The 11891-nt window shown below is 38.9% G+C and overlaps 2 protein-coding genes across 2 annotated transcripts; both read right to left on the reverse strand.

The window, feature by feature from the left end:
* Positions 1 to 127: 127 nt before the first annotated feature.
* HOXA5 (homeobox A5) lies at positions 128 to 3637 on the reverse strand. Its single transcript, XM_068238660.1, has 2 exons — positions 1706 to 3637; positions 128 to 1173 (listed from the first exon to the last, which is right to left on the reverse strand). Exons 1-2 carry the CDS (start codon positions 2280 to 2282, stop codon positions 923 to 925), a joined length of 828 nt encoding a protein of 275 aa, XP_068094761.1. The 5' UTR covers positions 2283 to 3637; the 3' UTR covers positions 128 to 922.
* Positions 3638 to 3714: 77 nt separating this feature from the next.
* Positions 3715 to 5828, reverse strand: HOXA6 (homeobox A6). Its single transcript, XM_068238661.1, has 2 exons — positions 5393 to 5828; positions 3715 to 4153 (listed from the first exon to the last, which is right to left on the reverse strand). Exons 1-2 carry the CDS (start codon positions 5826 to 5828, stop codon positions 3888 to 3890), a joined length of 702 nt encoding a protein of 233 aa, XP_068094762.1. The 3' UTR covers positions 3715 to 3887.
* Positions 5829 to 11891: the final 6063 nt, after the last annotated feature.

Here is an 11891-nt window from a genome sequence, read left to right on the forward strand (position 1 = left end):
TGAAGTTCCTGCCTTATCATCTGGCCTTCACACATGCACCCTAGCGATCATTAATCAGCCACCAAACCCATTCCCAGAGTTTTTTTGCCCTGCTGCCTGCTCCTATTAACAAATCCAGTCCACTATATTTCAGTAGAAAGTTTATTCTTTTCCAGTCATATTTTTTTCATGGAAAAAAAAAATTACAAAAAATAACAATTGCTTAAACAGCCAAGCTTAACTATAGAACTTTGTGACCAAAAAATAAACAAAACAAAAACAGAACCAAACAAAATAAAATAAAAAAAACACACATAGTACATACACTTAGCTGCAAGGGCAGCCACTTTACAAGAGGTCGTGCAGAGTTATGAAATATACAAAGGCACAGCTAGACCAGACTGCTTGGCATCACATTTTTGTGTCACCACTTCACTACTCACCACTACTAAACACAGGAGATAAATTGGCTTGCACAAGTCACCTCTACAACACAGTTATTCACAGGTAGGATTAGGTAGTTTCTTTGAAATTTAGGTAGACGGGTTGTAAGCATTCAGACGTAGTTACACTACACAAACACATACAGCTTGTATTTTTTTTATCTGCAAGTTGAATGCAACACTAAACAGAACATTTGAATTAAACAGTTTTGTTTTTTTGTTCTGTTACTTCAAGTAACACATAGCTTTTTACATAGTCAAATAAGTTAAACATTTAAAACTGTCAAGACATAGCCATTCAGAGGAAGAAGAAAAAAAAAACATATACATAGAGCATCTGCATCTAGAGCCACCCAGTATAGGGACCCATGGCTAAGATATGTAGAAAGGGACAAGGGAGAGAGGGGTTTCTTCACAGAAGTCACACACAAGAGTTCTAGAAAGTCTATGGTGACAATTCTCATAATACTGGACCAGTACTTTGCTAGAACAGAAGCGTCCTATGGACGGAATGCCCCTCCTGCTGCAGCCATGCTCATACTTTTCAGCTTATTGTCCTTTTTCCATTTCATCCTCCTGTTCTGGAACCAAATTTTAATTTGTCTCTCAGATAAGCAGAGGGCATGAGCTATTTCAATCCTCCTCCGGCGAGTCAGGTATCTATTAAAATGAAATTCTTTCTCCAGCTCCAGCGTTTGGTATCGTGTGTAAGCTGTCCTGGCCCGTTTCCCCTCAGGTCCCCCAATGTTGTCTGCAAACAAGAGGGGTAAAACATCAGAAAATCATGATTAGAACAGTCATCAGCATATTAAAACCAGTCAGTGTCCTCATCCCAGTCAATGACAGCGAGACAGGAGCTGAAATACACTCACATCTACTTATAGGGTTTGCTTTAAAAAGACTAGCAAGTCTATTTAGGCAATCAAAAGACTTATTCTAGCGTTTAAAAAAATATCCTCACCACTCTCCACTGTATCTGTGAATTATTAATTACACTTCCCCAGAAACCTGTACCTTAAGTTTCACATCTCTCGCGGATGAATATTTTAGGAACTATCCTAGCATTGCACCGTATGGCGATACAACAGTATGTATTATATAAGATTCACCACAGCATTCCTAGACTTTACTCAGAGGTTAAACTGTGGTCATATAGCTGTCTCTAGGCATCGCCAGCAATTATAGTGCCCTGGAAAGTTCATTCTACCCACCCCTTCCCCTTCATCTAGGTATGCAGCGAACTTCTCGTGGCAGGGAGGAAAATGGCCATTAAATTTATTTACCATGGCTTATGTGCAGTTTTCTCATCCAGGGGTAGATTTGGGGTTGCACTGATGGAGCGGGGCTCTGTCCGTTCTGTGAACTTGACTGCTCGCTGCTGGCAGGGGTATCATCCTCAGCACCAGAAGAAGCACCAAGCCCTTCTCTGTTAATGTGGGTGCTGTTACTATTGCTGTTGGTGCTGTTGGCATTGGACGTAGCGCTGTTCGAGTTAGTTAGAGAGTTTTTCACTCCTGGGTGACTCTCGCTGACAGGCGGGGTGGACACAGCCGTGCAGGGCAGGGAGTCAGGTGGAGGAGAGTGTGAAGACGCTGCAGGTTGGTTATACCTTGGCTCTGAAGAAGAGGATGGGTTGGACGGGTAATTTCTTGCTCTGTCATTGGCACTAAAGTGGTTGGAAGCTGATCGCCCAACGGTGAGATCCATGCCATTGTAGCCGTATCCGTACCTGCTGGAATGCATGTTCGCAGAATCCCTGTATTGCTCGTTCACCGAGCTGTGATCTCCATAATTATGTAACTGGTAGTCCGGGCCATTTGGATAGCGACCGCAAAATGAGTTTACAAAATAAGAGCTCATTTGTTTTTTGATATGTGTGCTTGATTTGTGGCTGTTGGTCGTTTTGTGCGTCTATAGCACCCTTGCACAATTTATGATGAATTATGGAAATGACTGGGACATGTACTTGGTTCCCTCCTACGTAGGCACCCAAATATGGGGTACGACTTGGAATCACGTGCTTTTGTTGTCCAGTCGTAAATCCTGCCTGATGACCTCTAGAGGTAAACTGGTGTATTAGTGGGGGAGCTGGGAGGATGCTGAGAAGCGCGCGCGCATCCGCGCGCCCCCGTCTCCAGCTGCACATTTTTGTTCAGACTCTAACGCCACCGTCTGGACGTTCAGCCGTCATTGCACGTCTCTTCAGCGAGCACTGCAGGGCCGGGGTCGAATTGAGGTTACATCCCATTACAGAAAAATTATTGCATTCCCCTCACAGCTCCATTAGTGAATACCAAATGTACCGGTTCAAAGCTCCAGTTCACCAACCAGCATATTAATACCGAAATATTGCACAAAATGGTCCTGTTTGTTATTCATTCCAAAATATTAAAAGTCTCACTTTTCATTTTGTGCATTTTTACTGATTGCTCTTTTATATTTTATTGGCATCTGTACAGAAGCAGCCCTATTCATTGAGTTGGGGACATTAACAGTCACTTTCAGTTCTTCTAAGCCCCTTTTGTAATTGGTGTCGGAGATCTGTGTGATAGACTTGTACAGGGTGTATGTTATACCTGCATCGCCTCTTGCTGTGTCATTTTCCTAGTAAAGTATAGAGCAGTAGAGGACTATACACACATATAAAATAAAACATCCGTACCGCTTGTTTGTGACAGTTGGGGATGTCAGCACTTGTTGTCTATTAAGGAAATCGTAAGAGACATGAGCTTGTCCATAGCCAGTTGCTGCATTTAATATTCATCTTGTCCAAGACTTGTCATTTTTCCATCATGCTCTCGTTCCTGCCCTATATATATGTAATATATTTTCTTCCATTTTATAGATTAGATTTGATTAGATTTGTCTGTATGCAGAATAGCAGGAACGCTGATCTTCCCTCTGTGCTTTCCTTTACAATTGACACACAGGGTCGTTGCTTTACAATGCCGGTTGGCAACAATAGTGGCTGTAAATATTTTTGTTACGTTAACAATACAGCTGACAGTTACATTTTGTTCAGAGACTCCAGAAAACAGGATGACCTCGGGTTTCCGGATCTCTTTTTTCCTTTTCTTTGTCTGGATTTTCCCCCAAACCCACATAGGTCTAGATATAATTTTATGCTGCAGGTAGTAAACCACAGTCTATAATCTGCATTAATTCGTCTGCAAAGCAGGGATTTTGTCCTCTTTTATGGATGGAGCAGGGATCAGCACTTGTTACCCAGGAGAGGTCTATTTACTACATAAATAAATTGAATATTCACATCTATAGAATGATGGGGTGAATAGGATGATGTGCATGCTTCTCCCAGTCGCTTTTAGCGGATAGCCTGGAGTTTGGAGTCTGTATGGAGGATGAGGAGAGTGAGAGTGACAGTAGTCGGGGGTCCATTGTAGAAGTACGTGGCGTGTGTGCACATCACAGTACTATATTCACGTGAATGAGAGGGGAGGCCTGCTGTTAACTTTCATTGACTGCTTTCTCCTCTGTTGGATCGCTGCTGGACTGAGAGGAATTCATAATCTTGCTCTCCTTTTTCCATTTCATCCTCCTGTTCTGAAACCAGATTTTAATCTGTCGTTCTGTGAGGCAGAGAGCGTTGGCGATTTCAATCCTCCTCCTTCTGGTCAGGTATCGATTGAAGTGGAATTCTTTCTCCAGTTCTAGGGTCTGATATCTGGTGTAGGTCTGCCTTCCCCTCCTGCCATGGCCGCCGTATATTGCACCTGGAAGACAGCAAGAATAGCAAACATCAGCCTATTATACAGGCGTACACTATTACTGTATCACACAACTCCTGAGCTGGTGCAAACCGTGTAGGAGCACTGGCAATATTAAATATTCAGAATATAAAATTCAACATATTCTCCACATCCTACATCATTCAGTGTATTCTTTTCTGTAGCTACCAAAATTGTCATATTCGAGTTTATTGCTGCCATATAGAGCAGACACACAAACATACAAGCAGGAAAAAAAACAATTGGTGTGAGTGTCTGTCAGTGTGTGTGTGTGTGTGTGTGTGTGTATGCAGGACAGGAGTGACAACTTAACATACTACTGTAAGAGATATTTAAGATGCATACCAACTTAAAAGAATGAATGTGTGAACAGATAAGTTATGTATTAGCTGAACTAGCTGACTAGACCCCAAAAAAATAGTTTTGTCATTCAGGTCAGGTTATGAACACAACAAAAAAAGTACCAAGATGTATGTTTCAACACACACACACACACACACACACACTATACATATGTATATATATATATATATATATATATATATATATATATATATATATATATATATATATATATATATATGCCACCCTTCACACACCCCCTTGCACGTTTCTTGATTTCCTTTCCCAGAAATACACCGTTAAACACATATTGCACTGCTGTCCACGTCGTTAAGTTTAAAGGATATATATATATATATATATATATATATATATATATATATATATATATATATATATATATATATATATATATATATATACTGCTGGCCACGTCGTCAAATTTAAAATTTAAAGGTGTTATAAATAAAATCCGAAGCACTTACTCCACCATTGGATGGTTAAATTCGGGTATATGTCATATAATATGTGTAGCTAGATACATAGATAGGTAGCTAGGCAGGTAGGTAGGTAGGTAGGTAGGTAGGTAGATATATAGATATATAGATATATAGATAGATAGATAGATAGATAGATAGAGAGAGATAATAATAATATACATACATACATACATACATACATACATACAGGCAGGTCATCACATACAAACTTAAAAACACTCCCTTATACAAAAGTGAAAGTATGATGATGCCCTTTTATGTATTATTAAACATTAATATTGGATTTTCCCCTGTTTAGACACATTTGTATGGTGTATCCTCCCTCCTGCCCGGTTCTGCCCTCAGAGATCAGATAAGCTTCTTGCATAAATTAATGACTTACCCGTGCAGTTGGCTCTCTGCATCCAGGGGTAGACAGGGCTGCTATACTTCCGGTCGTTGCTGTCTTCATTGAATATCTTGCCTTGCATATTAGCGGATTTGTATGGCTGATCAGCAGAGAAATGCAGGTACTCCCCAGCGTGGGACCTCTTGCTGGCAGGGTGCGTGGAGTGGCTACTCGTGCCCTCCTTGTCAGGATAGAAGCAAGACGTCCCATAGTCATAAGAGTTTCGGTTGCAGGCAATAACTGTGCTAGATTGCTGATAGAAGCAGGGCGAGGAGTAGGACTTGTCCTGGAGAGGAGTTGTCCCATAAGAACCTGGAAAATGCCTTAAAGCTTCATAGCCGGATGAGTAGAGGGGGATCTGACCCACAAACGAGTCCTGTCCATTAGGCAGGCTCCCAGGGAAACTGCTATTCACAAAGTAAGAACTCATTTGCTCCGCACTCTGTAGTTCTGTGATTTGTTGTTGTGTATTAGTACATCTAGCTATAACTATTAGTAGTCATCGAACTGGTTTGTTTCTGGATGGCCAGGCGCCAAAAGCGACAGAGGCAAATATAAGCAGCTGATCAGTCTGTAGCCAATAGGAAAGCGTCCTGACGGGGCTCCCTTGGGACGGGGACTGAGCCAGCAAAGTTCCCAATAACACGGAGCTTCCCAGGCACATATACAGCAATAATATATACATCATACACAGGGGGGTGTTCTTTGGGGTGAAATGGATGGTCTTCCTGTCTTCCAGAAGCAGACACTAACAAGCAACGAGTGCTTTTGTGCCTTCCATCATTTGCATAGGAAGATATAGGGGCAGAGTTCACCTCTGTTGAAATGATGATCAGATTATTATCATTATTCTTTTTTTTTTTACATTCCCTTTCTGTACAGCAAAGACAAACATCAAATATGATACAATGCAGACATAACAATTACTGCTACTGCAACACATTTTACATTTATTCTAAGAAAAATAACCAATCGACCACTAATTATTGCACATTGCTTAATAACGTCACCAAATGGAGCCTTTATAACGTCATATTTCTTCCACGCTATGATTTTAGCAGCTGCAAAAACAATCACCTTATCTAAAGTTTGTTAGGCTGAAGCAGACAACGAATATTTAACTCTAGAAATCTATATTCTGCCTGCTTTGCTGCGTGTTATAATCATTTCTGGAAGAGCTGACAGTTTTTAGTTGACAATGTTTACGTGCACAAACAAACCTAAAAAGTTCTAATCAGAACCTACAAGCACAGACCTCAAACCAAAAGGCATACAATAATATAAATATTGTAACAACCATCACAGCACCTCCCATGATTAGGCTACATGCCAAATATAAAGCATAGCAAAGCACCAACCCCTCCCAGGGACAAGTTCAGACACAGTTCACTTATTAAAATATGAGCACTTCTTTGTTATACAGTAGCTGATCTCTGTACTAGAATGACCAACATGGCTGCATCAGTGTATCCATACTGTCCATACTGTAGCATCAAAGTCCTTGTAAGGAAAATCACACCAGAACAAACAGAAGATCTGGAGACTCGCTGATTAAAATCTACAATGTTCAAAAACATGAACAATTTGGCTTCAAGCAATCTAAAGTCCTAACATAAGACGCTTTTTCTTATCTGAAATTGGAGTAATGTTTTATGGCCCATACCCAGGAATCTGGTGAGGAGCCCTGTCCTTCTGTGGCTCTATAAAACACTCACTAAATTGCTCAGAAGAATGTGGAACTTTGATGCTGGAGGAAAGTCTGTTGTAGCTAGTATTCAACTCCTGGAGTAATTGGAAGATATAATTGCTGGAGTGGAAGATTGTGGGACAGGCTAGACCACAATCCATGTTCTGCTCCACTGGCATGTATAACACTGGATATATATATATATATATATATATATATATATATATATATATATATATATATATATATATATATATAGCTATATTGTACAAGAAAAACACAAACAGCTTGCTGGCAGTGTTGTGCACCAAAATGCAGGAAGGGAGACAGAATTAACACTTCTGGAATTTCCTGACATCACATATTTTGACGTGGGTGTGAGGATTGCTAAGAGTGTGTGTGTGTGTGTGTGTGTGTGTGTGTGTGTGTGTGTGTGTGTGTGTGTGTGTGTGTGTGTGTGTGTGTGTGTGTGTGTGTGTGTGTGTGTGTGTGTGTGTGTGTGTGTGTGTGTGTGTGTTTTATGAAATGAGATGCTTAATGGACAGATGTATGGGATGGATAGATAGATAGATAGATAGATAGATAGATAGATAGATAGATAGATTACAGAATGAGATAGATCAAGGTAGATAGATAGATAGGTAGATAGATAAGATAGATAGATAGATAGATAGATAGATAGATAGATAGATAGATAGATAGATAGATAGATAGATAGATAGATAGATAGATAGATAGATAGGTAATGATGGGAAGAAAGAAAGAAAGAAAGAAAGAAAGAAAGAAAGAAAGAAAGAAAGAAAGAAAGAAAGAAAGAAAGAAAGAAAGAAAATGATAGAAATAGAGAGATAGCTTATATGAATAGACAGAAATACATACAGGTAGATAGATTAGAAAAGAAAGAAAGGTAGACAGATGGAGAAGAAAGAAAGAAAGAAAGAAAGAAAGAAAGAAAGAAAGAAAGAAAGAAAGATTCCATTCTTGTTTGCTTTCTTTCTTTCTTTCTTTCTTTCTTTCTTTCTTTCTTTCTTTCTTTCTTTCACCTCTATCTATCTATCTATCTATCTATCTATTTTTCTTTCTTGCTTAGGTAGGTAGGTAGGCAGGTAGATAGATATGTCCACATCTGTCCCAGGCTACTCTGTGTCAGACTAGATGTGCATAGTAGCCCCACTTTGAATTCAATTTGCCAATCAGTCATTTCACCATTTTTATGAATTTGGCTTATTATTAAATAGTCCTGAGGGTTGTTGAAGGGTAAGATGCTGTTACCTCTATGTGTCTATGCTTTTGCTAAAGTGAAATGTAAGAGAAATTGCATTAAGATCTATATAAACCACTCTGAAAATGAGTTATTTTAAGGGCAGGTATACCACCACAGAGGACCAGAAAAACAGGATTATAAAAAATGCTGACATCTAGTTGATATCTTAAAATATAAAATATACCCCAGCCACTATAGTAATAGGGGCAGTTAGTAGGACTAAAGGTAAGTTTTGTACCTGAATAGCTACTTTACAATTATTAACAAAAGCAGAACGAAAAAAAATCTCCATATAAAAAGGAAGAAAATATGGCTATAAAAATCACAGTTAGTGAAAATAGGAGAATTAGTTTTGCCTCCTGAATGTCTAGGGCCTGTTAAATGTAACAGGGATTTTCAGGCAGATCAATGGTTAAGGCTCTGCCCCTTCTGCTTTCCTTTTCATCTCGCTTCCAAGCAATAAAATCTGCTTAAACCATTAAATCTTAGGTACAGCGGCCATCTTGGGAGAACATGAAAGGGCTATTGACGTCTCCTTTTTGTTTCATCGGCTTTATTGGCTATAGAAGGATCTGTGTGTGGGTGAAGGCAGCCGTTTGCAGGCCAGTGTGTGTATTAAATATTCGTAAACTGAAATAAACTATTATTTCTGCAAAATGTGTACATAGAACACCAAAAGAATAAGTAATAACTATTAATCAGCATACTTCATATCTGTAACCAGGCATAGGGCGGCTCCCAAAACAGCAGAACACAAGTGAATATGCCTACAGCTAGTTTTCACATGCACAATACATACACTAATCATTTTTAATATTGGATGAGTGATTTTTTTATTGCATGGATTCATAGCTATAGAGATAATAAAGTAAATGACCGATTTTTCTTTACATTTTTAAAAAGACAAAACAATTATCTTTAACGCCCACAAACATTAGATGTCGTCCAGCATTGCTCTGACACCTTCCAATACTATTTTATCCTAGAATACACTTCTTCCACATTCATTATAAACGTTCCTTTACTACAATGGCGTATACCATGAGCTGCCACACGGTGGCAGCACTGAATTTGCAGGCCACAATAAACACACCTCTCAGAGAAGCCAAGCTAATACTGCAATGCACATTTTATATTCATCTAGCAAACCACAACTAAAACAAGACTGAAAACAAGATTCAACCAAGCATTGGTTTAATTACAGATCAGTAGTTTCACAATGCCAGAGCTGTGTATTTCTCCTCCCCTTTATTTTTATAGAAAGTGAAAACAACACCGATATACTGTATTTATCTAACAGACTTCTCCACTCTCACTTTTTATATCTGCTGGTGATTTCAACAGAACTTCTTATACTTTTTGCATTTTTAATACAGCTATTAATACTGATAATAATAATGATAAAATAATTGTTTAATTATTATTATCAGTAATTTATGCCTGTCTCAAATAAACCTTAAATAGCCATGTTCAACTATTTCAAAGATTTCAAAACTAAGCATTCTCTGAAACTAACAAAAATGTAATAATGGTAGTACTTAGTGAACAGTTATCCCTTGCCCTTGCAATAATTCCTATTTATGACAATATAATACAGGCTGCATTTATCCTGGCTGTAGCAGGGCAGTAGTATACATATATATAAACAAATCACATTGTCTGCCTCTGCGTATGTTAAAAGATTAAGGCACAGCCATCATAATAATATTGGTAGATTAACTGTAAATAGCTACGTCATTATATATGTGTAAATACATATATGTATGCATGTAGATTTCGGGAGGTTAGGCGGTTGGTTGGAAAGATAGATAGATAGATAGATAGATAGATAGATAGATAGATAGATAGTGTGTGTGTGTGTGTGTGTGTGTGTGTGTGTGTGTGTGTGTGTGTGTGTGTGTGTGTGTGTGTGTGTGTGTGTGTGTGTGTGTGTGTGTGTGTGTGTGTGTGTGTGTGTGTGTGTGTGTGTGTGTGTGTGTGTGTGTGTGTGTGTTTGCGCGTATACTATACATAGAAAATGGTCGGATGGAGGATAGATAGATAAAGTGTGTGTGTGTGTGTCTGTATGTGTGTGTGTGTGTCTGTATGTGTGTGTGTGTGTGTGTGTAGAATGACGATTATGTGTTGTAGTGTCTGAGAGTGGTGATGTGTGTGTAAATGTATGTTTTATAAGTACATAATCCTTGTTCAAACCAGTGTTATACATTAATCGATGAAAAGCAATCATTTCCAGAACTGTCATATGTATTTCGTAAGGTAATCGTCATAAATTGGCGATAATCCTATGTGAATTGATGGGACAAGGGCATTTGGGGCTGACTGATTAGCTTGTGGAATAAACAGTAAACAGTATTAGGGTTATATTTGCTGTGTGGGCGAGAGATGGCTATAGGATGTGAGGGGTATACATTTCTCACCTTGAGCTCCCAGCTCACAGGAATCCCTGCCACTCTGACAGCTGTCGCCTTAGCTGGACAGGAGAGGAATCGAGCCCCTTTTGGTGCCAGAAGAAGCAGGAAATTAGCCAGGCTGCAAGTTGAAAATCTGCCATTCCGGCGCTTTGAATCCAGCATGCCACACCTTGGAGCGGAAGAGCAGTCGCTGCCATCCTGGTCCTCCTGTCTTCCTATGCGTCTCCTTACTGGGAACCTCCATATACATCCCTGCCTGGTGCCTGTACAAAGGGACAAATGGGCTGTGTGCTGGCGAGCCAGACAGATCCGAAGCAGGACTGAGCACAGCAAAAGAATGCAGCTCTATTCTCGCAAGGGAAATTATAAAAAACTTCATGTTCACAGTTACTATCCACATGACCAGCAGCGACCAATGGAAAAACCGAGCAACTCATAAACTTGTATTGCAAAGTTGTAAATTTTCATAAACAACAACGGATTTATAGCCATTGCCTCATCACTAAGAAGAGGCAGGTCTTACCAAGTCGCCATCTTAACTCTCACACAACCCCATCCTCTGTTCAGCTCGACTGTTCTATCAAACGCAGCTCTCATTTGAATATTAATTAAATTAATACCAGAATTGGAGTTTTATGCCTCTTTCCTTATACAGCAGCAATAGCCACACTGGATATACTGGGACAGCTAATACACATTCCCCTTATGAAATATATATTTTGTATATATTTTTTTTCCCTAAGCCATCTCAAAGTATCCATAGTTATACATATATTCGATTATACACCCTCCAGGCAGTAGCCGAGGGTTAGATTTAACACAATTATTTCATAACACACTGTACTGCAGAAGGCAATTTTTTTTACTAAACTCTCTTCCCCTTCCAAATTATACTTCTTTTCTTATTACATTCTTAATATGTTGTGTTTATTTACCTTTTACCTTATATTTTAACTTGTATATTGATATTCAATGACAAAGACAAGTGATCAATGACAAACACGATTTTTTTTATTGTTTGTAACAAAAAAAATATATATTATACCAGTAACTTCAACAGTTTTTATTTTTTAATGTTTGTACATATAGCTTTTTTTAATGACACATAAACAATATTTTATACTATCCACG

The sequence above is a fragment of the Hyperolius riggenbachi genome, chromosome 5, assembly GCF_040937935.1.
Source record: "Hyperolius riggenbachi isolate aHypRig1 chromosome 5, aHypRig1.pri, whole genome shotgun sequence".
NCBI classification, from domain to species: domain Eukaryota; kingdom Metazoa; phylum Chordata; class Amphibia; order Anura; family Hyperoliidae; genus Hyperolius; species Hyperolius riggenbachi.